We start from the raw sequence: 26,526 nt of genomic DNA, 5'->3' as shown, positions 1-26,526 counted from the left end.
CCAAATGCACAGACTGAAGAGCTGCAGTCTTTGCAGGGTACCTAACTCCTCCGCGCTTTGCTTCCCTGAGCGTACGCACACGGTGCAGTGGAGAGGGTGCAGTGCAAAGGCCACCATCCATGCAGAGGGAGCGACTCTTCAGACAGCAACTGAAACACTGTTTTCTCAAATGGAAAGTCTCATTAGAGATTTCAAGCCTGACAATATTAGGGAATGTTGCATTTGCAGATTGGCCTCGAGGATTACAAAAACATCTGTGAGCAGCGTTAGGGATGATGCTTCAGCTCTAGTGGGCAAAACACCATCTCTTGCAGGGGTATCTCAACTATAGCTTGTCCAGATACCTACATCAGACCAGATCTACTTGGAGATCCTTGAGGGATCACTGTTCCCATCATTTTCCAGAATCGCTGTTATTTCTTATAATGACTTGAAAGCTTTTGATTGGAAGGGAGGGGGCAGAGGGGAGAAAAAAAGCAAGCTTATAAGTGGTCATTTTTTCTGAATGCACAGAATGGAGAGACTATTTGGTCCTGAATAAATAAAACTTTGAGAAACTGAATAAACTGCAGTGAATATGGTCGTCTAAGTACATAGTAAGAGCGTCAAAAATGCTCCTAGGGAAACTGCAGCTATAGAGAATCTTTTCAATGAGCTTGGCTTCTAGCTCCTCTCCAGTGGAGTTCATTGCACAGGAAAACATTTTTGACAAATGTTCTAGGGGACACTGACTCAAACAGGTAGGAGGACTAGACTGATGCTGCACAGCGGAATGGGACCTCTTATTGGCAAAGACACAGCACATCAGTGCTCCGTAGTGAGAAAGAGGTGGCTCAGGTGTCAAAATGTTTGATGAAGAACAGAGCTAAAGGACAAATCCATGCTGGTTTGGTTTAAGGCACTCCAACGTTGCAAAACAAAAGTCCTGCAGGAAGGCAAGAATCTTGCACTAGAGACAAAAAAAAATCTAATCTCCTTGGCAACAGAAACCTGCATCACCTATTACCCACGTGAGCAAGCCCTCCTGTTCACTCTGTTGCGTCTAAAATGAAGAAGATGACAGCTTTCCCTTGCTAAAGCAGAGGAACAAAATGGATGCTCCCCCAGAAGATGGGGAATGAGAGCAGTAGGCAGTGCTCTCCTTCTGTCCGAGGATACCAACTAGGCCTTGCAAGTTCAAGGTAAAAAAAACCAGAGGGATCTGGAAACAGACTAAGCCACACAGAGCAGAGAAAAATATCTGAACTGTCCAATACTGTGACTCATTCTAGAAAATGGGAGCATTCATATAAAAGGATTAAAAGATTTCTTGTGACTAACAAAGTATTTAGAGTTTCCAACTGTGTCTCTCAGGAATGAAACTCTTGGTCCTCATCAGACTAGTGAAGAGTTAAAACTCCACTTAGGCAATCTTCTCCAATTGAGACTGATCAACTTTATGTATTTTAATATTTGTCTATGTTGGGGGAAAAAAAAAGTGTATATAGGAAGTGCATGACAGCTATTTTGATGAGATACAAGTGATTCAGTTCCGTATCTGGAACTTTAAAGCCCTTAAAGTCTTGATCTTCTCCTCTTAATAATAGAAAGCAATTCCAGCATTGCCCATAATTCTTTCAGCCCAGAGACACACTAGAGAAAGAACTCTGGTGAGTTCTCAGGACAGTTCTGAGTTTGTGGACGTTGTCACCAAAATCCAGAATCACCTATGAGCATCTCCCAGAAGGTAACTCAGCAGCACTGTTGCCCTGAACGCAAAGAAAGCCTTCACAGACACTTACTAAACTCTTCCAGAATTTCAAGGAAGATGGAGGCATGTGCATTATACACTATAATGCGTTCCTATAGCCAAAGGCTATTTTCAATGGGATACACGTGTCAGATACAGCCTAGCACATGGCACAATCTATATTTTTACTGTAGTGCTGCTGTATGTCAATGGATTTGACCTGTAAGTTTGAACAGGCTCTGAAACTTACTGGAAGAGATGTACTTCCTGGTAAATGTGGAGACCAAAGATGGCACAATAAACTTCAAGGAAAAAAGCTTGATTTGATATTTAAAATCCTACTCAGCCTTAAGAATCTTGATCAGGTCTCTAAATATTTCACCACTCAACGTTTTCTGTAGAGGAGATCTGTTGTACTAGTCAGTTATGTCCAAAACATGATTATAATCCTCAGAATTGTCAATAATTCAAACAAACACCACTCTGCACTGCTAATAGCTTTGACCAACTACAGTCTAGGAAAATTCACATTCACAACAAAAACACAAGCTCCCAAACATGACACACATGAAAGGACAGAACACACTCCGTACTGCTAACCAAAAATCTCTACATATGCAAAGATGCACCCATCATGGACTATGAATATCTATATGGTCAGTGCTAAGTCAACTTTCAGATTGCACAGCAACTATATTCTGCACAAGGTAGGGGGAGTAGCTTTGTATACAACTCCATAAATACATCTAAACAATAAGCCTATTTTTTTTCCAAGTGCAATTCAGTCCATATTTAACAAGCATATATTTTCTTTATATGACGTACTTAGACTTTGTATAGGACAAACTTAACATAGAAAGGTAAACCATATCAATATGCAATTTTCATGCACTACATAACATCCACTTTCAAAAGTAAAATGTATAATAAATATTTGCACTAAGTATTGCGTTTAATAGTCTATAAATGGGATTTGCCTAATGCCCACTTGAAATTGGAATGCTTGAACATCCTTTGGAGAAAGACAAAATATTTGCCTGCAGTATACAGAAAATAGTTACAGAAATACTTAAATTTTAACTACATAGCATTGCAAATTCAAGCCCTGATTATTCAGCCCAACTTTTCATCCTACATTTAAATATATATTTTTATATATATTTTAAGTGCTCCGAAAAAGACCTACCATTAGCAACAAGATGCATTTAATATCAGTACTGAACTGAATATCTGAACTGAACTGCACATCTTTGTTTGAAACAATGCATCATCTGAATTTATGCAGATATTGTAAAAATTCCAGAGCAAATTACTAAAGTACTAAAATACTGTACAGAAAATATAAAAAACATTATCAGTCCTAATAAGAACACAGTACAGGTCCATACTTTGTGTGAACATGTCAACGCTGATCCTAAAATCCCATTGAACCTACCTTAGAAAGGACTGCAATGTAAGCACCCGTTTTAAGTTTTTTTTTTTTTTTTTTTTTTTTAATTAAGCTAAATAAAGCACAAGAAGGAGCATCACTTTTAAACTATTTAGCACACCCTGTGCCTTAAATGATGTTTTAGCAAAGCCAGCCTAGTAAGCTCATCCGAACTAAGGATCTTTGATCCTGGAAAAGGAGGTACTTGCAGCTTTCTTGAAGGGTACCAAAGCACAGCACAGACATGCTCACTAGAAAGGACTTATCCCTGGAAAACAGAAGCCTCCTGTTTATTAACAGAACAAGCATGGCACAAGAAAGCATGCAGAGACTCTGTGCTCTCAAATTCTTTCAGATTTACTTAATATTCAAATACACTTAATCATTTCCTTAATGAAATGGTGTGCATTAAGAACTGCTTGCAAAGATGTGTGTCAATCAGATTGCTATTGTGGACAGAAGATTTAAAACCAAATGAGCTAAAGTAGTTTCTATTTGGCTCTATATAGGCATCAAAAAAAATGTTCTCAATTACTGGATTTAAAACTGAGAGGATTAACAACTATTTGATATAAGTAATCCCATGAATCAACTCCCTGATATGAATAGCTAGCCTGCAGACCAGATAATTTGTTTAATTTTAGTTAGGGCTTAATCCACAGAGAGTTTATTTTCTCTTGTTTTACCAGCTATTACTCTATCTAGCAAATAGGGTGTGGATGGTATATTTTCTATTATCCCAAAGCTTGAAATAAGCTTTTTTTTTTTTAGTATAACTTTCACAATATGCATTCTCCCCTTCAACATGCTTTAGAAAATTCAGAAAGGACAAAGAAAATAGGGGTTGGCCTCTGAAGCGTTCCAAGGTCCCGCGTGGACCTCAGGCTCTGCTACCACCTCACCTGGTACCACCATCGCAGTGACACAGGAGAACCTGCCCCTCGCACAGCCTGGGCCACCTGGGCCCGTTTCACCACATCCGGAGCATCCAGCGCAGTGGCAGGAACCACCTTTCTACGTAGAGGAACCAGGACTTGTTTCGTAAGAGAAACTGGGCTGAGAAATATGTGGGCACAAGGCAACTGGGGGAGAAAGAACCAGGCCGAGCACCCCGGCTTGGCCATTTTAATGGCACTCTGGGAGAGCTAAAGGGCCCTGGGTTGTTTGGGGATCCACAGGAACACACAGTTGAAGTTCTGGCTTAGAGAGGTGTGCGGGTAGAGAAGGTGCCTGGGTATAACTTTCTATTTACATAGGCCCAAGGTAGCCATTCTCAGCAGCAGAAACCCATATTTTTACTTTCAAAAGACTAATTTAAGACTCCATCTCTAAATCTTTCCTGGAGTGCTGTATATACATTTGTTTCCTTAGGACATTTGCTACTAACAGTCTAGCACAGTGACTTCAGAACTACTGCAGGCCATCCCTAATGATGGAAGAAATTCAGCAGTGTTTACGTAAGGAAAGCAGTTGTTCACCCAAGTGCCAAATCCCTTTTCTGGTATCACATACTATTTTCAAAGCACAGTACATAATGGAATAATAAAAATGTTCATTTTCAATAAAACAGAAAAAGGTTAGCTCCAGTTCAGGGGAAATACCAGCATCTTTTTAGAATTTCTTAGTCTTCTATTTATCCAGAGCTTTTGGAACTACATAGAACATGTTTTTAATCAAAAGCAGGTAAGGATAGGTTAAAACAGAAAAACTCCCCCCTCGAAAAACACAAATCTTGATCTTCCTGTCCAAGAAGTATCTACTAAAGTTTAAGTACCTGTGTAGAAGAGCCAAATCCACCTTCTTCCTATACTCTTATAAAGGTATTCTCCAACACTGAAGATTCATGCTTTCTCAAATTCAGTTCCACTGCGATTATCTAAGGTTTTAAGCAATTCTCCTAGCACGTATCACTGCTTACCAACTACTGATATTAATCTGAGTGAAGACTCATTTCAAAAATAAATTCCTCTTTCAACTGACCAACTAAATTTTTTCCTTTCTTTTTGGAATGATTAAGAGAGAGGCAAGTATGTATGCTTGGTTCCAAAAGCAAAGTTTTAGTAGAGGTAAACTCGGAGGAAAAAGCTTAGGTTTGTAGAGAAAAAATTTCAGAGATGGTGTTTCCAGCTGTGAGAACAGCTCATTATTTAATCCCAGCAGCAATCGGAGCATTACAACCCACGATACTGCCTCCTTCTCTAACCCAGTGATGCAGCTCCTGAATTCCACCCAAAAGATTCCTGCTACTGGGGACAGAGAAGTCCTTGATACATACAAAATATTTTTCAAGTCTTTTTTAACAAATACATGATCTACAGGTATTAAACCCTTCCTTCTTATCATTTATCAGAGACTGAGGGCTAGACAGTCTTAGTTACTTGTATTCTCACAGTTGAAATACCGCTCTTTATGAAATACAGGACTATTTCATTGTTTTTACTGGTGATTTCGTTCTAAACATGCACTTTCTTTGGTTTCAAGATCAGTTGAGCCAGAGGTTATTTTGTTAAATTACCCATATGTCAAGCTTTCCGAAAGATTAGAGCACAATTATCTACCAGGCCACATACATAAGCAAACAAAAATCTGGACACTGATAACATCTACATGGGTTCTTACCCTTTCTAAATATATGCATGATTTTTTATTTCTAATTCATTTGTTTTCTTACCATCTCTGTCAGTGATCAAGTTTGGTTTGGTAGAAGATTTTTCAAATGTCTCTTTGCACAGTTAAAGTATTTACAATGCTTTTTTCTAAGCAACTTTAGGATGAGAATAAGGAACTAATAATCTTAGCTGTCTCTAACAGCTCCAGCTAGAGCCCTGAAATCTCTTTTAATCACAAATCACACCAGAATTAGTTTCATATTCCTCCCAACACAACCTCCACTTCAAGTATTTCATCCTATCATTCATTATTTTCTTAGCCTGGGACACAAAGAGAAATAGCTTTTTTAAAACATATCGAATGGAGGAAAGGATATGCACTTACCAAGTGAACATAAGGCACAAAGTATCCAAAAAGTGCAGCTGGGATCCCAAATGCCCAGATTCGGTAACTTGTAACTTTGAAAACGGAGAAATTGAAAATCTTTTTCCCAGGAGGAAACCGGAACTTGCCCTTCTTCCCTTCTTCTTTGTCTTTGGCATTGGAAACGACGGGCTTGTACGTGAAGCCGGCCAGGAAGAGGACGAACATAAGGACGCACAGGACCCGTAAGGTGTTGTAGAGGCCAACGGAATCGATCAGAACCCTCAAGAGGAAGGGCAGCGACACCGTGAACAGGCTGCTGCCCGCAGTGACGATGCCGTTCACCAGGCCAAGGCGCTTCTTGAAGTAGTACCCGAGGACGACCAAGGAGGGCTGGTAGGCGAACGAGCAGCCGCAGGCAAACACCACTCCGTAGGTGAAGTACAGAGGTTCAATGGTGCTATGGCGAAAGAGGAAGGTCCAAAAAGCTCGTTAGGATTTTGCACAGCACTGTTCACATCCAGTTCTTGCACGAAAAAATTACAAAACTTAACTGACAGTTTGTAGGCACTTGTGGTTCAAATCAGCTTAGATCAGCCGTTTTGTTCAGCAGAAAAAATATGTTACTTTTTTTTTTTCAATGTTATGCTACAAAAGAACCTTTGGTTCATTAAAATAAGTTATGTCTACTCTCACAGTAGTTTTTGAAAGCAAGTTAAACTGTATTAATAAATACATTAAGCTCTCAATTTGGGAATTTTGAATTGTGTTTTTTTTAAAAAAAAAAAAAAAAAAAAGCTGAAGCAGTTTCTTGTGAGAAAGCAGAGGAAAACGGCTGCTATCAATTGGTGCAATGCTCCACAGAAGCAACATTTTAAGAACACTCTGACATCAGAAGTTCTACTGGAGGAATTCAGAATTTTGCTACACTTCACTGTCCTTAAGCTTCTGTGTTTCAGTTTCCTCTCACATTAAAATGTCACAAGAAACTTTCAGAAATTTTGCTGAGAATACACAAAACAATACAAATTATTTTAAACAGTAAACTGGATTGAGTTATGCTGATTATATATCAGTTAAAAGTGTTTGAAAGGGTGGTTCTGCCAAAGAACTAAAGTTTTTCATCTTAGGATGTTATCTGCCAGCATTCTTCTCTCTAGATCATAATTCTGTTGTAAGCTTCCTATGCAATCATAGAAATTTTTAGAAAATAAATATTTGGCTAACTCACATCTGACACCTCTTGTTCTGTGTGTTATGAGAAAGAACAACAGTTAATATCTAACAGCTAACAGTGCCAATTTCTGATACTACGTATCAACGTATAACATTGATCATATCAAGCGCAGCCAACAGAAACAACATAAGCGGAAAGAGCGATTACCTTTGTCATTAGAAAATGTTCAAGAAAAACAAAAGCAGACATTACAAAATAAGAGCAACATACTAAAGGTAAAAACTTTAGTTTCCATCTGCAGATTAATTCAAATAGTTTGCAGCATGAAATACAGAGTAAAATATTTTTCCTATATTATATATAGGCTCTTACATCTCAGCTTGCTAAGAGATAAAATTCCCATTAAGATATCAGTATGTAACAAAAGTAGTAACTCCTATCTCCAATTTACTCAATTTTTAGAATATGGACCTTTTTGCATCTGACCTATATTCACTTAACTGATAATATCATTGACATAAATCATTTTATAATTTAAGTAACCTATCAGAACATCAAGAAAACAAACTTGGGATGCAATTTAACAAAAACTCAGTTCCCCAAAAGACAATGCTCCTCAAATTCAGCAAAACTCAAATAAGAATTTTAAACAGCTTTTTGGCTTTACAAAATAACTTCCCTTTACATGCCTCTTCTATCTTGTTGTTCCAGTGGATATCAAGGAAACACACACGAGTAACGAGTATTTTGGTTCAAGGGAAGGAAGCAGCTTTCATTTATCAAGAGGGTTTATCTATAATAAAGAAGCTTTTTTAATGAGTATCAGTTAACACAGTATTGAGAAGTGGGGTGGGGGAAGAAAGGATTTTCAAAGGCACATTCTTTTAGTCTTCACCTCACATGTAAATTCGCTATCTCAAGCCTATGAAAACTTTTATCAGGAAACTTCTTTCAAAAAATATATAGGCTAAATATTTGCATGCCGATTAACCACAGTTTCAAAAAGAAAACCAGCAACTTGTTCAATTAACAAGAAAGCAAAACTTTTCTTTTCCCAGAAGCATGAGTTATTCTAAGAATACAAACACAGTAATCTCAGTACCTAAACGATAACTACTCGCATTTGTCTTCTCTTTCTGTAAATTTGTGGATGTGTTTTCACAGAAGGGCAGATATGCCCAAGCTAGAAGTAACCAGATCAGGCACAATGCCATGCAGCCTGGATATCCATCTTCCAGACCACAGCCAACGTGAATCTAACTCGTGTGGAGCACAGGCACAGAACACACATTTTTGCGAACCTGCCTGCGTGTATGTTTTCACCTATGTAGAAAACCCCTTCTGAATTTTGCTTCTGGTTCTCCTCCTGCTTATTCTGGCAAGGGTGGAAAGGGGCCGAGTTAGGAAGGAGAGATACTTGCAAGTTTATTCTCCTACACCTTCTCCTCTCTTCCCTGGCCAATTTCTGATAACAAAAATAACTAAAATTCCTGTTTCTTCATCTTCCAGTAACCAAGTTCAACATGTCATTTCTCAGAATTTACTCCACAAGAGTTACAAGATGAAGCATTATCTGGAAGGGAGGAGAAGGGGAAACAACTACCAAGTCTTCAGTAACTAATCATCTCTTAATAAAGGCAATAGGCCCTAGGTATATCAAGATTACATCAAGATTTTTCAGCATCTCAGTGTTTGGCAATTTGACAAGAGAGAATAGTGAAAACAATCTAATCTGACTGGAACATTAACAGCTTCATGGAAGTTGCCATATATTTAATCAATATTAAAACAGTATTTTAAAAGCAATCTGTAAATAATAATAACAATAATAATACCTATGGACCTACTAAAATACAGCATATATCAAGATCAAAAAAAAAATTATCTAGGACAACCTTGTTTAAGTGCTCATCTCAGCATTAGTTTTGTTCCTGACATGTTTAGTGGCTCTTTTTAAACAGGGATATATACACCAAATACATACCAAAACAAAACCTATATATATATATATATATATATATATTTACCTTACGAAGGAACTTGAAAGGAGTCCAACAAACCCCACTGCTGCTCCAATAACTGCTACTTTTCGGCACCCAAAGAGGTCTGTGAACACGCTGACTATCGGAGAGCAGAAGAAGATCATCCCCATGGACAGAGAGCTCACCCATGCTGCACAAGAGAACGGTAACGTTTTAGAAGACGAGTGATTAAAGATTTCAGGTTGCTGAATTAAACATATAGTACCTATAAATCCTGTGCAAAAGTGAAAATTAATGTAATTATTTTAAATATATAACTAATGGGGTTAAAAAAAAAAAAATCAAGTGCCAACAAATTTATATGATCAACTAATTTAGATACTGTCAACTCCAGATATGCTAGAAATTGATGGAATTGATATGATAGAAATTCTTACTGCTTTTCCTTTTAAACACAATTACTCCCCCACTATAAATACTAGTTTAGGCACAGAGGCTCCACAATCACTTGTAAAACTATTACCACACATTTCATTTGATTATTTCTAGATTTTAATGACTTTTAGCAGCTAGGATAGCTGAAAACAAATTCTGAATTATACAGAACTAGATCACACTATTGAGTGAACTAATAGTATCAATTCACTTATCTTTTATATTGTAATAAAAAGGCAAGGAATATGATTTTAAAGCAAAAGACCTTCTAATGTAATGGTTTCCTTAGATGGCTGGAAAGTATCACTGTATCTCTTACTCTTCAGCTCCACAGATGTTGTAAAAGCTGTATATTTTGTTTATAAATAAGTCTTTAGATCACCAAGAATCAGTTCAGCTGAGTACACTGAAGTTTCAGCCACAAAAGCAATGGAAAGTTTTTTGTTTGTTTTTAATCCAAATGTACAGACTCACCTGCTAAAACATTTTCAAGTTACTTGGGAAAAAAAAAAAAGTTTGATTCATTTTTAGTTAAAATTCACTTTCTACTTCATTTTATACAGGAGCATTTATTTAAAACCACATCATTTACCAGCTACCATTTTTCTCCCAAAACTGGGTTAGCTGTACTATATCCAAAAGTTCTTCAGCCAGGGCAAGTTACACCGTTATAACAATATTTATAACAAGCATATTTAGGTGAGTAGACATCTCCCCCTAGGTATTCTTTTATTCAGAAAAATAATCCATGTGTAACTGGGTAGTAAGAAAAGCTCTTAATGCAAAGAGGCACTAGAAAAAAATTTCAGGACTGCTTGGAAAATGAAAGAACTCTAAACTAACAGGTTTTAAATGTGCGTAATCACAGTTCCATTTAGAACCATTTCCTAAAGACAGACTTAGTTGTGGTTCAGTGAGAAGGGCACATAATGTTATCTTAAAAACATAACTAAGACACCTACGGAAAAAATATTTGGAAGGATATATACCAAGATAGAAGCAGCATCATTAAGGGGCTGAAGAACCCTGCCTATAATGGAGAACCCATTGTGCTAGGCACTGTACAGCAGAACAAAACAAGCACACAAAAAAGTATTGTTCCTCCACCAGGGAGTTTACAATATAAATGTAAGCCAAAAGAGAACAGATGGCTGAGAGAAACAGAAAACAAGAGTACAAGAAATAACCTTTATGTTAGGGTGAAGAGTTATCTCAGTAAAAAACAACCTAACTGTTTGTTGGGGATTGTTTAGGGGAGTTTTTGTGCACTTAATAAACATTATAGAGTTTCAAGGAGCAACTTAGGAGAATGAGGTACTTTTATAAAATCATAGAATCATAGAATGCTTAGGGTTGGAAGGGACCTCTAGAGATCATCTAGTCCAACTCCCCTGCATACGCAGGGTCACCTAGAGCACGTGGCACAGGACTGCATCCAAGCGGGTTTTGAAGATCTCCAGAGAAGGAGACTCCACAACCTCTCTGGGCAGCCTGTTCCAGTGCTCTGTCACCCTCACTGTTAAGAAATTTTTCCTTAAGTTCATGTGGAACTTTTGGTGCTTCAGTTTCCAGCCATTTCCTCTAGTCCTATCAGTGGCCACCACTGAAAAGAGACCAGCACCATCCTCTGCACTCCCTCCCTTGAGGTACTTATATACACTGATTAGATCCCCTCTCAGCCTTCTCTTCTCCAGGCTGAACAGGCCCAGCTCCCTCAGCCTCTCCTCGCAGGGCAGATGTTCCAGGCCCCTGATCATCCTTGTGGACTCTCTCCACCAGCTCCACATCTGTCTTGTACTGTGGATCCCAGAACTAGACACAATACTCCAGATGCGGCCTCACCAGGGCTGAGTAGAGGGGCAGGATCACCTCCCTCAACCTGCTGGAGACGCTGCTCTTAATGCACTCGAGGATCCCATTGGCCTTCTTGGCCACAAGAGCACACTGCTGCCTCATGGTCAACTTATCATCCACCATGACACCCAGGTCTCTCTCCGCAGAGCTGCTCTCCAGAAGGTTGGTCCCCAGCCTGTACTGGTGTCTGGGGTTATTCCTCCCCAGGTGCAGGACCTTGCACTTGGCCTTGTTGAATTGCATGAGGTTTTTCAGCGCCCAGTTGTCCAGTCTGTCCAGGTCCCTCTGGATGGCAGCGCAGCCCTCTGGGGTATCGGCTACTCCTCCCAGTTTCGTGTCATCAGCAAACTTGCTGAGGGAGCAGTCTGTGCCTTCATCCAGGTCATTGATGAATAAATTGAACAGGACTGGGCTGAGGACTGACCCCTGGGGGACCCCACTAGCCACAGGCCTCCAACTAGACTCTGCACCGCTGATCACCACTCTCTGAGCTCTGCCATCCAGCCAGTTTCTAATCCACCTCACTGTCCTCTCATCTATCCCACACTTCCAGAGCTTGCCCAGGAGGATGTTGTGAGGGACGGTGTCAAAAGCCTTGGTGAAGTCGAGATAGACGACATCCACCGCTCTCCCCTCATCTATCCAGCTGGTCATTTCATCATAGAAGGCTATCAGGTTAGTCAAGCAAGATTTCCCCTTGGTGAATGTTGGAGAAAGGGAGACTGCGACACCAGTTGGTCATCGACAAGACTCGTTTATTAATCTTTCCAAGCTGCCTTTTATATATTCGTTAATTAGCTTCATGCATATTGCAAAGCTTTAGCTCACGATTGGTTGCTAGGGAGGTTGCTATGTCCTGGCCGCATAGGCTCTTTCCCAGCTCTGCAAAGTTGTTTACCCGAAACGGCTAACTACTCTTTCCCACATAGCTCCCCATTCCCAGCCGGCCAAGGACAACTCACTAACACTCCCCAGTACATTATCAGCAAGGCGCAGGTGGTGCAGATTCTTAGCACAGTGCAGATTCTCAGCACAGCATTTCCCTACAATTCCCCCTTTTTTCTTTTGCACTAATCAAGCCTTGCTGGTAAGTGAGAATACTTTATGTCTAATACATGCAAAAGCACAGCCAAAAACTACAAGGCATAAACAATAAAACAACTAGTAATATTAGCCGTGATTTACTAATACATGCACCCATTCCCAAGTCCGTGTTGGCCTGCAAGGTCTTTCCAGTCGAGAGTCCGACGTCCTGCTGAGCAGCTTCCGTTGTCTATTGATCTGCTGACGGGCAGTTCAAGGACTCTTGATCATTTCAACGCCAAGGTTTTACCAACCGCCTGGAGCTGTAAGGTGTCCTCGATCTCCAAGCCATTCCTCTATAAGTCCTCCTTTTTTCTTTTGCAACAACCAGGCTTTATGAGTATGCAAGGATAGCATTCGCCTTAAGCACGCGAAGGCACAGCTGAATAAGCATAGGACAAAAAGCATAACAATCAAAAGCATCAGTCCTGTCTTAAGCGAGGATTTCAGTCACCCACCAATACCCAATAAATCAGTTAACCCATCCAGCCCAAAGAAGCCCACGTCTTTCTGTATCTCCTGGGTGTGTTCCATCAGCTTTTGGATTTGCTGGTGGATTGCCTTAGAGTGGTCTTGCAGGTCCATACAGCACATTCCTTCAAAGTCTTCACAGCCGTGCCCATGGGCTAGCAACCCTGGTAACTCTTTCTTTAAGTCGATCCCCTGAACATTACATTGCTGTAAGGTACGGGTAAATAATTCATATGCCACTTGCCTATTCATTATATCGTCGGCGCCGTTGCAGCTCTCCAAACTCCAGGCTCCGGTGGCACGTATGGCCTGAAACCACCTGTGTGATCTTCAGGGGTGCCGTCTTTACAGTAGCCGTTTCCAGCTGTCTGTTGGATTCCGCACCGTTCCCGCTGCTCGAGAACCCAACTCCTACTTTCTCCACCGTGGTGCGTCCTCCTTTTTTCTTTTCAGTCCGGGAGGATTCAACCCTTTGCTATATCACGTTCGGGGTCACCATTTGTTGGAGAAAGGGAGACTGCGACACCAGTTGGTCATCGACAAGACTCGTTTATTAATCTTTCCAAGCTGCCTTTTATATATTCGTTAATTAGCTTCATGCATATTGCAAAGCTTTAGCTCACGATTGGTTGCTAGGGAGGTTGCTATGTCCTGGCCGCATAGGCTCTTTCCCAGCTCTGCAAAGTTGTTTACCCGAAACGGCTAACTACTCTTTCCCACATAGCTCCCCATTCCCAGCCGGCCAAGGACAACTCACTAACACTCCCCAGTACATTATCAGCAAGGCGCAGGTGGTGCAGATTCTTAGCACAGTGCAGATTCTCAACACAGCATTTCCCTACAGGTGAATCCATGCTGACTACTCTTGAGCACCTTCTTGTCCTCCATGTGCCCAGAGACAACGGCCAGCATGAGCCATTCCATCACTTTTGTGGGGACAGAGGTGAGGCTGACTGGCCTGTAGTTGCCTGGTCCTCCTTCTTGACTTTTTTGAAGACTGGCGTGACATTGGCCTTCTTCCAGTTCTCCGGCACCTCCCCCGTTCTCCAGGATCTTTCAAAGATGATGGAGAGCGGCTTAGCTATGACTTCTGCCAGCTCACGCAGCACTCTGGGGTGTATCCCATCAGGGCCCATGGATTTGTGGGTATCGAGGTTCCTTAGGTGCTCTCTGACCCAATCTCCCTCTACCCAGGGCGAGTCTTCCTCTCCACCGGCTTCTTCTCTTGTCCCTAGGGCCTGGGGCTCTAAAGGGCTGCCCTTGGTAAACACCGAAGCAAAGAAGGCATTGAGCAACTCTGCTTTTTCTGTGTTATTTGTAGCCAGGGTGCCCATCCCGTCCACCAGCGGAAATCCCGTCCGCCAGCGGAAATGGATATTTATTGCAGTTCCTGGGCATGCAAACCTAGGTAACATAGTCCTGCAGGTGTGCACCTCTGCAACAGCAGGGACATTAACCAAAAAGCAAGAAGAGACTTTATAAAGAAGTCTGGCCTTTCTCCTCTGCGACAGACCTGTCCTGCGTTGCAGCACAGATGGCTCCTGACATTGCAAGACAGCAGGGTACCAAGCGCAACTGGCAGCCAGAGGGCAAAGCAAGGATACTACAGCACTCTCCCAGACTGGAGACCCGCCAGCTGCAGAGCTGCTAAGAGCCCTCAGGACCCCTCATCTCTTTCTTCACCTTCCCCAGAATGGTGAACACAGAGCCTTCAGCTGCTTCCATCCAAAGGAAGCTGAACACGCCTGGGCACTTCACGCTGCCCAGATGCTCTGTAGTCACCTTCACCTTGGTGAGAAGGTCCTGAGAAGCTCCTGGCAGCCTTTCTGCCCAAGCACGACAGGACACAAAAGTGACAGCGGCACCAATGAAGCCCAGCAGAGGTTACGGGCTAAGAGTAATCCAAACATACATGCACCCCTATCCGGGTGCACAAAGAAAGTGGTCAGATGGAAGATAGTTTAAATAACTTGCACAAAGACACAAAATAAATTAATTCAGAGCTATAAATGCAGTCCAGCAGCTCTAATTTCCAATTAGTACAAGCTGCAATTCAAGTACCTATCTTCTTGGTTTAATCAAGTGGTTTATGGTAATCCTTCGTGTCTTATAGAGCTAATAAAATAATTAGAACATAAAAGCCTAAGGGGAAAACGTTAATTGGATATAATTTGGACTGAATAACATGCTGAGGTTGTATTTTCATGTTACCAGGAATTAAAAAAGGAAATATGCCTTTCTTATCACTTGATTTTCTTTTCCTCTTGTTACACCATTGCCAGGCCAAGCCTGAAACAAGGGAAAGTGCCACTGATTTTCAGCAGGACAGAAAGAAAAGAGGAAGGTCAACAGCAATATCAGCTGAAGCTTTTCAGAACAGCACTGTGATTAAAGACCAGAACTGTGAACCAGAAAAACACATTTCCCTATTTAAAAAAATCCAAAACCAAAAACGCACACTGCCTATCCCATCCATACTGTATCATTTACCTGCTACCTGGGCACCTTATGAGTTGCTTACAACTAAGTTCATATGAGAAACTTAGGTCTTAAAGAAATGTAAATTAGAGAGATATTTTTGGCATATATCATATATGAACAACTTCATTATTGAACAAAAGAACATTAAGTTAAACTTAACAAAATGCATGTTTTCTGAGATTTACTGCCTTCATCCTTTGTGAAGTAACTCAGCATTAAAATTTATGATATTTTAATTAAGAACATCACAGCTGCAGATCTTGTTAATTCCTAAGGCAAGTAAGTCTTATTACAATACCTTGATCACACGAAGGCATAGACTCAAGTAATTTTAAATTTATCTTTCCCCAAACAAACTTTTATGCACTTTACAGTTTTTTTTAATTCCCTATAAAAGGTACACAGAACCGTCTTCCACATTTTTAAGTATAGACTACAATAACCATCCCAAATAAGTAACATGAAATGTTAGCAGCTTGCCAAAGTAATGAGGTAATAACCACTCCACAGCGGTTATTACATATTAATTAAAACACTTCTTCAGGCTACTGGCCACTTTCCTGGCCACATGCTGGCTATATTCCAGAGCTGCTAATTCAGATACTAATATTGCACCTAATTGCTGCATATAACTGCATTCATATTTACACATAAAATACTTTAATTGCCATAAAAGAAAAGTTACTCCTTTAAGGAACTAAGCTTTCCTTTGGCAAAAGAACTTAAGTTAACTCCTCAAAATAGGTGAACGCACAATAATCTATTTTTGACCTTCCTTGAAAATGTAATACTAGTTATTACCTATGATAAAACTTCAAACCAGATGATTTATTGATGGGATATGTATCAAAAAATCTGTTTCAATGACATTCAAGCATGTAACAGGTTACAGAATAATTTATTATTGTAACCAAATTAAGAATCACAGCTCTCTCCTTTACTTATTCATCACAAATGCATTTAATTCAGCTGTCATCTGAGTATCTTCTATTTTTCTTTGATTACTTCTATTTGGAAATCTATGGCTGCAAAACTATACCACATACTCCACAAACTGGCTACTATTTTACCATAAGTTTGTTAAAACTCAGTCGTATTTTAAATAATACCTGTAATCTTTGGCAATTTGCGAGTTTTAGAAATCACTCCTTTTGTCACAAATAGATTATGTAACACACCATTTTTTACTATGAACCAGTGCATGAAATTTTAGTTAATTCTCTGAATTCACACAGTAGGACTTCTATATGACAACTTAGCAAAAAGAGCACAAATAACATATCTCATTAGAATGTTTCATTATATATAGGACTAAAGTGAGGGCTACATAACCATGATATTTCTCCATATATATATTTTTTTCTCTGTGCATTACAGTAAGAATCTTCTCTCAGTTTTACCCTCACAAATGTGAGGTGTGGTGTGAACCCTCACCACTTTCAAGTGTTTGGCTTAAAACAGCAACAAAAGCCTTTATTTTTTAATGAACTTCACCAGATTTTTAAAAGCTCTTCCCCTGGGAATTTCCTGGCTGGAGACAGGAAACAAAAAGACATTGTCTGTAACAGAAGCGATATGAAGCAAGTGAAGGAAGAATATTCACAGTGAGGTTTCAAAATCAACTTGAAAAATATTTGGCTTCCCTGCATTACAGTCAGATTTATGCTTTCCTGTAAGTGAAGCAGTGAGCAAAGGGAGCACTAATTCCAGCTGGCCGCACAGACAGCAGAACAAACTGCTATAGCCCTCCCCACACACACATACACACACACACTCTCATACACTGCCAGTGAAAGCAAACTTTTGGTATTTGATACAATTCTCATGCACAAAGATCTATCCTTGTGCTCTACCTTTAAACGTTCACAAAAGACAACTGGATGTTCATCCTCTAAACCAGTACCTCCCCTCACTGTCAGACATCCCTTCCCCAAATCTATTCTCCTGCTGTGCTGTTAGGTAAGTAGAGCAGTTCAGGCTGTACTGTACTGCTAGGTGTTGAAAGTACAAACTATAATGACGCCAGATAATGAGAAATCAGTGCGTTAACTCGTAACGGATACCACTGGATCAGGAGCATGACTCAGACCAGCTCAGAGTCCTTTTTTTTTCATTTATAAGATGGAAAAAAAACACTAAAGAAAATGTGAAATTCTAGCAGTTTTGCTGGTACATACTCTGAGCAATTTTTAAGCTAATTTGGACATTTCAGTACATTTTTAATGTCCAGGGGATTTCTCCCCCCTGAATTTCCATGCTCCTCTGGAACACTTGCACACGTGCACAGGTCACACCATTCTGTCACTCAGCTGCAGGCTGTGTGAAGAGCTTCCTTCCCTACCGTGGTGATTAATGCACAAGCAGACTTCACGGAGCAAAGGAAAAGGATGGCTTCCTCAAGAAATTATGAGCATAGCTGGAGAATTTGAGAGGTCCTGTTTTGTAGGAGACAGAAGTGGTTGATCAAAGTTATTTCCTTAGGTAATTGGCTGATCTCTGGCTAATATTAAGAATTCCTTGCCTCCGTAATCACATTTACATGACTTTTATTTGAACAGTAAAAGAACTGCAGTAGAGTGTAGATCAAAGACTAATTTAGTCCGGTGTTCTGCTTCTGACACCACAAAATGCTTAGGCAAATAACAAAGAGGGCTAGTGCACTGCAAACGACTTTTTCCCTTAGTCCCCCGAAGATTCAGCATAAGCAGCTTAGAAACTTTATAAGCAGAAAGCTACGTCTACTTGTTCCTGAAAAACATTTAGTTTTATGACGAATCCTGGCTTAACATCCCTTTATGGTAATCATTTCCAGGACATGCAGATGCATCATGTAAAAAATAAACTACATTTCTCCTTTGTTTTGAACCGGCTAATACGCTAATAATTTGTGTGCTTTAAGAGATGCAAACTGATCATCCTACTCAGCTTTCTCTTCTTATCAATGATTTTATACAACTTCATCAGAGTTGTTCACACTTATCTTTTCTAAAATTAATCATCATTGAATTAGTCTGTCTTTGTATAGAAGATACTATATACACCACTGGCTGTGCTCTTCTTCCCTAGTAAGCCTTCTAAGGGTACTATACCATTTATGAGATGTCTGGTCAGAAATGCAGAGTATTTAACAGGGAGGCAAACAGTAAGATTATGTGAAAACATAGCTATGGATGCTTTTCTTTTGTTCTGTCTCCTAACTATTTCTATGCTTTGGAAAAACTTTTCCTACTATTCTACAGTAAAAATGTGTTTAGACAACTATCCATAATGACTAAATTCAGCTTCTCTCAGCCATAAACTAACAACTATGTAGAGGCTATTGGGTTTTCAACATGTATTCGGATTAATTCCCCCATGCACTATATGAATTGATTTGCATACATGCAGACTGACTTAGTCTGTCATATCAATGCACACTTATTCATCAATATCAGAACTTTTAGCAGCTCCCTGCAGGCAGCAAATTGCAATCTATTAATTCCATATTATAATGGACTCTATAACCCAAATACTTATCATCAGCTCATTCTATTAAATCCTTCCATCTTTCATCAAAAAATATTTGCATGGGCAGTGGGGTTACTGGTATAGGTTGTGCCCCAGCAACAACTCCAGTATGCAATAGTCTCTCCAGTAATAACTTGCTCAGTAAAACTATGCAGCTCTGCAGAGCAGAGGAACTATTACAAATACACACCTTTCACTTAAACTTCTGGTGGACTGTAACCTTTAAACAAAATGCAACTCCTTTTATATAAAGAATGATCATCTGAAAACTATTAAAACAATCAACCTTAATCTTTAAATTTTTATTTTCATTGGCAAATTTGCTTCATTTTCAGAACTTCCATGCTCAGTACTGTATATTATTAACCGCTAAATTTACTCGTTTAGGAGTACTTCAAAAGTAATGTAGTGATATTCATTTCACTCTTGAGAGCAGGCATATCTGAGAGCACTCGCAACAAGGCATATCCACTAACTGTTTGGGGAAGGGACTATTAACTTTCTATCATGCCACTACTTAAGAATATTCCAAGTGTTTTCTTGACAGCAAGCAAAGGTGCATTTGGAAACAAACAAACCAAAAAAAAAGTTGGCTTACCAGCCAGACTTCACTCCCTTGAAAAATGATGGAGAAAATCCTCCTGGAAGCCATTTCCAAACACATGAAGGACAAGAACGTGACAGGGAATTGCCAAACTGGATTTACAAAGTGCACATTTTGCCAGACAATATGGGGACAAACTATAAGTTTCTATGATAACATAGCTATAATGTTTCATCTGCTTTGTCTGCATACCATAGTCCACAAACTATGTGTGCAAGGGAGAACAGTGGATATCATTTGACTCAACTATAGCATCATTTTCCACATCATCTATAGTATTATTGTAGCCAGAGCTACAATAGCCAGAGCTAGAGCTACTGTGTGGCTGAATAGGTGTTAGACCAGGTGATCTCCAGAATCTTCTCCAATTTAAGTTATTCTGTGATTTCATAAGTTATGGAGGAATTCTGATCTAAACTCTTGCTTCTTAAAAAGAGAGTGCTGAACATTACATTAATAAACTTTAGCCATTGTCCAGGGAAAAAAAAAAAAAAAAAAAGAAGTAACACTGGACTGCCTGGCAGTTCCTTGTTTTTGGTAAGTTAGAATTCTCATTGTCATAAACATAAAAGTGCATTGCTTGCTATAGTCATAAAGTTCTATTGATTCCATTAAAGAAAGAGTAGGGCCTAAAAATAAATTTATGGCCATGCTGCCACTGAAATATCCCATATTCTGAACTCGGGTTATATGACTATAACCTTGAGTTTACTTACATGCCAATGTATGGGTTGCAAAGTCTAAATTAGATTCTCCCTTAAAGTGATATGACCAAAAAACAGATCATTTAAGTGAAAAACTTAAAATATTTTGGGCAACAACACAGGGAAGATTTAGAGCAAAGAAATAACATCTCTTCTGCACACTAAAGCGATCCTGAACATGCCACAAGCAGCAGAATGATCCAGGAAGGATCTAGTCCCAATTCCAAGAACACACTCCAAGGAATCATTGCTAAGGTTTATAAATGAGGGACAAGAACCATCTGACAGGAACACAAGGCATCGATTTTCTCCCAGGAACTGCACAAGACATTTCTAGGAGACAAGCAAAGGAAGAAGGTCTATTATTAAATAACCTCATTACTGAAAGATGTTGGGAAATATAATTAGTTGAAAAGCAAGAACCGGATCTCAATAAAGACATCTTCTAACAGACACACTACTAGCATAATCACTGAATCATAGAATGCTTAAGATTGGAAGGGACCTCTAGAGGTCATCTAGTCCGACCCCCTTGCTGTCACAGGCATGAATGTGTAGCCTCTGTTTTTAATAAACATAATTCTTTATGAAACATAGGTCTGAAAGTTTCTGCTGAAAAGTTGAAACTAAAATTTTATGAATACTGCCAGTATATTGCACAATTATAAAAAATAGAACATGTGAGTAATAAACAATATACTGATTTCATGCAAGGCTTTTACACAAATTTTATGCTCTCCGTTACAATGCTTGACAAATACATAATCTCTACTGGCGTTTGGTGTTTCACAGATATCCTGAATACAACCATTTTCCCCAAGTTTGTTATCTACCCAGACAGGCATAGACTAGCTTTACTCTCCACCTTTGTAAGTAATAAAAATATAAGATCAGAATTTCTACTGACAACTCAAGTTCATATAAGCCCAAGAAGGAGGGGAGGGGAGGGGCAGTAGAGAGGAATAGGAATTCATGCCCAACATCTGATATCACTGTAACCATCTGATTACTTAAATACTATTTAAGTTACCTAGTTGTCCTCACTATAATAACAGTCACAACTTAGGCAGAGTTTGAGGGGCTTTTTGCTAGCTACCTTCTCCTGCCTCCTTTTTAACAAATCAACAAAACATATCAGCACTGGTGAGCTGAAAGCAATAACGTAGGATACTTATCATGCCATTTTCTTCAAACTATAGTACTTAAAATAAGAATCGGAAATGGCTAAAGAAAATTTCCTTTTATGCTAGCAGCTTCGTGGACTGCAGACCTGTAAAACTGAGAAAACTACAGGAAAGCAAACTAAAGATCAACTTAGTAGGAGATAAAATAAAAATGCACTGTTAGACAAAACATTTTTGATAGAGACTGTAAGTACTAGACCTCCAGGATCCTTTAAAGGAAGGCTGAAGTCAATCATTAACAGAAACACACATGCATTTGGATTTCATGGCAAACTGAGCTTGACCTTTGACACTTAATAAAGCCTGAAAATGCTGCGGTAGGAAGAACAAATAAGGAACAGATCGATAAGAAATGCCTGTAATCACTTGTTTTTCCCTTTAGGAGGCATAAAAGAATGTTTTCTGCTGACAACCCAAGGCAGTTTTTAAAACACAACATAATCATGTTTTTAACTAATGGTTTGAAAAAAGAAATTGAATTGCAGACCTGATTTCCGGCTTTGTTTTCTTCCTCCCCTCCCTCTCCACCCTGCCAGAGCAGCTAAATAGTTGAAAAGTAAGGATCACGCTCTGTTTTAAATCGACTGCATTCTGCATAAGTAGCTAACTTCAAAGACAAGAGCCTTATTTGCTAGGCAGGGCTAATCCTAACTGCTCTCCCAGCCACACCTACATCCAACCCTACCTGTGGCTGGTTACATCATTCAGTGGCCTCATACTTTAATAACAAGCCATAACACAAACCGGACTTCCAGACCCTGACATCCTTCCTTCCCTCCTACAACACCAAGTATTTGCCCTGGGATAGGACCTGCTAATCAAGGTCACTACTTAAAAACCACAAACGCACATTTTCACTTCTGCAGTATCACAAGTGCTTGTTGAGGGCACAATGAAGATTAAGACAGAAAAGAAAAAAAACATTTCATGCGCAAGTTTATTTCAGTACTTGAAGACTGGGAAAGCAGTGTGCAGCCAAGCAGCTCCAGCTAACCCCAATTTTTCACATACAAGGATCCTTCTCAATCCAAAAAGGATCCCAAAAGGACTCCATTACATTTTAGCGCATTGGTGAACATCCTCAATCACAATTAGAACAGCATGTATTCTCTAAATACATCAACCCATGTTCTCCTCTGTCTTCTGCAGGTCTCTACAGAATAAGCAAACTTAATTCAAATCTTAAATCCTTATCTTGACTGTACTAAAGGTTCAAAATGCAGTTATCCAAAAGATCACATAATTTAGTCCCTATTTGCAGCAGGGGACAGATTATTTACTGTCAAGAGAAAAAAAAAACATACTAACCAAACCCAAAAAATCATTCTATAGAGCAAATAAAACTGAAGAACGAAGAGCTTTTAGGACAAATCTTTTAGATGTTACAACACTTCACCTAAGCAGCAAAATATTTATTCTGAAGTAGGGCACATCAATCCCAAGAACAGCAAGGTGTTTAGAGGCATGTGCTTCTATTCATACTATTTCATACCAAGAGTACAAACATTTAACTGCACAGCAAAATCCTGACTTTGCAACTAAAACACAACCTTGTGATTAAAGTTATGTGGACAGTTGTATTTGACTTTAAAAAAGCAATCTTTTAAAGGTAAAGCAATATGACATTCACTGCAAGTACAGAAAACTCAGAGTAACAAGGACACAGTAAGTTTGTGCATAACAAAGTATATCAAAGCTTGCTCATTTTCAGAGGATTAATTGGAAGAGGAAATATGTTTGCATGGAAAGCTTACGAAAGGAAATCCAAGCAAAAAGCCTCCATGACAGGGCAACTATGGCAGCCCATGCCCTTTATATCAGTTACATGAGCACGTGACTCGGCTTGTGCCCTCTGCAACCCTCCCAAACAAGCGAGGCAGCCACTGTAACTCCTGACGTTGTTTTGCTACTTCATCTCCCTCCAAAATTTTCAAGGCTGCCAATATCACTCACTGAGATAATAAAATGGTTGCTTTTTTAATAATAATGTCCAACTACTTAGGCAGTTATTCACATGATTTCTGGAACTCCAGATGCCCAGGCATCTGGAAAACCTGGGCAAACTTCTGTTTTACATATACAATACCCATACAAAGTAATTCCATCTCAAGGTACATTTGGGCTTGTCCATTTTACTGTTGTATTTGATTCGCCACATAGTCAGTATTTCACAGATGCAACCAAGTCTAACACAGACCTAGGACAATATACTAACTACAGCTTGTTGACTGTTCACAGGTTTGGAGTTTACAGCTGTGCCCTCTAGTCTAATATCTAGATTGTAAAAATCAAAGCGAAAGATCGTGTATATGCTTGTTCCTAAATTATGCTATCACAATTCTGACTAGAGGCTCCAGACACTTGCTTTACCACAAATTATTAGTTGGCACTGCAAATACTTTCTAGTGCTGACAGCTCTTATTTAGATGTTATTTTTACTTAGCAAAAGAAAATACGCATTTTTTTTTGAACAAAATCATCTTGCTGATCCGCTGAATCACGATCCCCTCTCTCTCCCCCGAACTCTTTAAATGTGTTTTTTCTTAGGAAACACTATTCAGTCACAAACATGAAAGCAAACATTTCCTCTTTAAACATTAAGGAAAACATAATTACTTTAAGTTCATAATCTACAACTGAGATTAAGATTTACTGAGTGTTGAAAAAAAACAGATCAGTAGGTTGCATGTAAATAAAATGCATACATAAAGCAATGGTATTTGGAATAAACTTGTTATTTAACTCAGGAAACACATCTTTCCTTTCAAACTGCATTTCCACTAGCTTATATATTCTTTTACTTTGGTACATTTCCAAAACCACAATATGCATCTTTAGCTAATAAAAGTTCAAGTTAGCAGATAACTTTTAAAGATGCTTTTGAAGAAAGAATCCTTGTACTACAACACTGCTTGATAAAGATCTCACTATATTTAAAAAATGAATGGTTTTACTAAGTATCATGCTGGATTCTGAGAACTATCAGACATCCAGAGTGCTCATTATATAAGCCCATCCAACAGCATAAAGCTCGGAGCCAATCATCCTGCTGTTTCATTTCCTCCCCCATTTTGCACCAATGCCTTTAGCTTCTCAGGTGGCTGCATTAAAAAGAGCCTCTTTGTACCCAACATCAGCAAACACACATATGCACACACTACCTAGTATAAACTTTTTTTCTCTGAAAATCTGAATTAAGACAGTTTATTACTTCCTAAATGTTGGAACGATTTTTATTATTTTTAAGTATAAATATATATATATATATATATATATATATATTTTCTGGCCCAGAAAACTGCTGAACTGCTGGAGTCAGTCCTTTCCCTAGACAGCCTCAGGATGGGTAGAAGAACTTAGGGAGTATCAATGACGTGTTTATTTCCCAAGCACTCACTTGGGGAGTGCACAACCTTTACCTCAGTTCTTGTTGAAAAGGAGCCTAAACCCACCACACAGCAAACCGATTGCAGCAATCTTGCTCAAGTTTAGCAAATCTGAAATATTCCTTCCTCTGGAGACTCGTCTGTGTTTGTTGTATCAAAGGCAAAAATTGGTATACGAAAGAGCTTTTTTTCCCCTCCTACTATACTTCCATAATACTGCATTACCGAACGCTATACCAGCATGGCAGCTGTTAGTATCAAGAAAAGCACTGAGGTTTTTCTACTAAAGGACCGATCATCATGAACATTGTACTCTCATACCTCAAGAGTCTGCACATTTTAAATATGTTTTTATCGTGTTTTACAATATAAGGTCCAAGTGCCTCGACTACCAGCGTATATATTACCATGTTTATATCAATATCATCTCCAAAACAGCATCCACACTAGATTATTAACAAAATGCACCAATTCGCCTACTTTGCAGTCATAAAACTCAATTATAAGCTAACAAAGTATTATTCATACTTAATTTCAAGATGAGAGAAGAAATAGATAAAAATAAGAACCCTAACAAAAATGGTATCAGACGATAAAATAGTAATTGGCACGAGGTGATGTTGGTGAATACTGTGTGTAGAATACATAGGAAAGACACTCAGAGAAACCCTGATTCAGTCTGAAAATCCAGTACCCTCTTGCCATAGGGCAGAGGGGGCAGAATTAACAGTATCGAGGGACGATCAACAATGGAAACAGGTCCCCACTCGAGGTGGCAGAAGAACTCTTCCATGGCCCACCTCACCCCCACCTATGACCACATCCAACAGGTACGAGGCCCTGGAACTTGGGGATCAGATAGAGGAGGCCTTGAACCAAGGCCCATCTAGGGGGCTGTCTACAGAGAGGCAGTCTGGTCCATGCTGCGAGGCTGCTCTCCCTAAAGTGAAAAGGAGCACCCGGAAGAGGCGGCGGGTGATCATCGTGGGTGACTCCCTGCTGCAGGGCACGGAGGCACCAATATGTAGACCGGATCCCTCATCCAGAGAGGTCTGCTGCCTGCCAGGGGCCCGAATAAAGGACGTCACAGAAAGGCTCCCAAGGCTTGTCCAGGAGTCTGACTATTACCCCCTGGTACTGTTTCACGTGGGCACTAATAATGCCATGGGGAAACTGAGGGATATCAAGTGAGACTTCAGAGCCTTAGGGATGGCCATCAAAGGTACAGGAGCCCGGGTAGTGTTCTCCTCTATCCTGTCAACGAGGGGAATGGATTCAAGGAGGAGAAGGCGGATATGGCAGATTAACAACTGGCTGCGCCGCTGGGCTTGGCAACAGGGTTTTGGCTTCTATGACCATGGGGCTCTTTTTTATGACCACCAGCTAGTGCGGAATGATGGGTACCATCTCAGCAAGAGGGGCACATGTCTCTGCCAAAAGACTGGCCAAACTGGTTAGGAGGGCTTTAAACTAGGCAAGAAGGGGGAAGGGGAGTGTCACACAGACACAGCAAACAGTACCACGCAG

The 26,526-nt window shown here is 39.6% G+C and overlaps 1 protein-coding gene across 1 annotated transcript in view; it reads right to left on the bottom strand.

The window, feature by feature from the left end:
* SLC16A10 (solute carrier family 16 member 10) overlaps positions 1-26,526 on the bottom strand; it is a 67,365-nt gene that overhangs the window by 14,539 nt on the left and 26,300 nt on the right. The window contains exons 2-3 of the mRNA XM_088522466.1: positions 9,336-9,480; positions 6,153-6,591 (exon numbers count right to left, since the gene is read on the bottom strand). Of these exons, the coding sequence (XP_088378592.1) occupies positions 6,153-6,591; positions 9,336-9,480 (584 nt within the window). The remainder of the gene's footprint in view (positions 1-6,152; positions 6,592-9,335; positions 9,481-26,526) is intronic.

The sequence above is a fragment of the Tinamus guttatus genome, unplaced genomic scaffold (genome assembly GCF_059628265.1).
Source record: "Tinamus guttatus ecotype Peru unplaced genomic scaffold, ASM5962826v1 Tinamus_guttatus_pri_ptg000010l, whole genome shotgun sequence".
NCBI classification, from domain to species: Eukaryota; Metazoa; Chordata; class Aves; order Tinamiformes; family Tinamidae; genus Tinamus; species Tinamus guttatus.
Note: the sequence above shows the minus strand (reverse complement) of the source record. Positions and strands in the feature narration are given on the sequence as shown.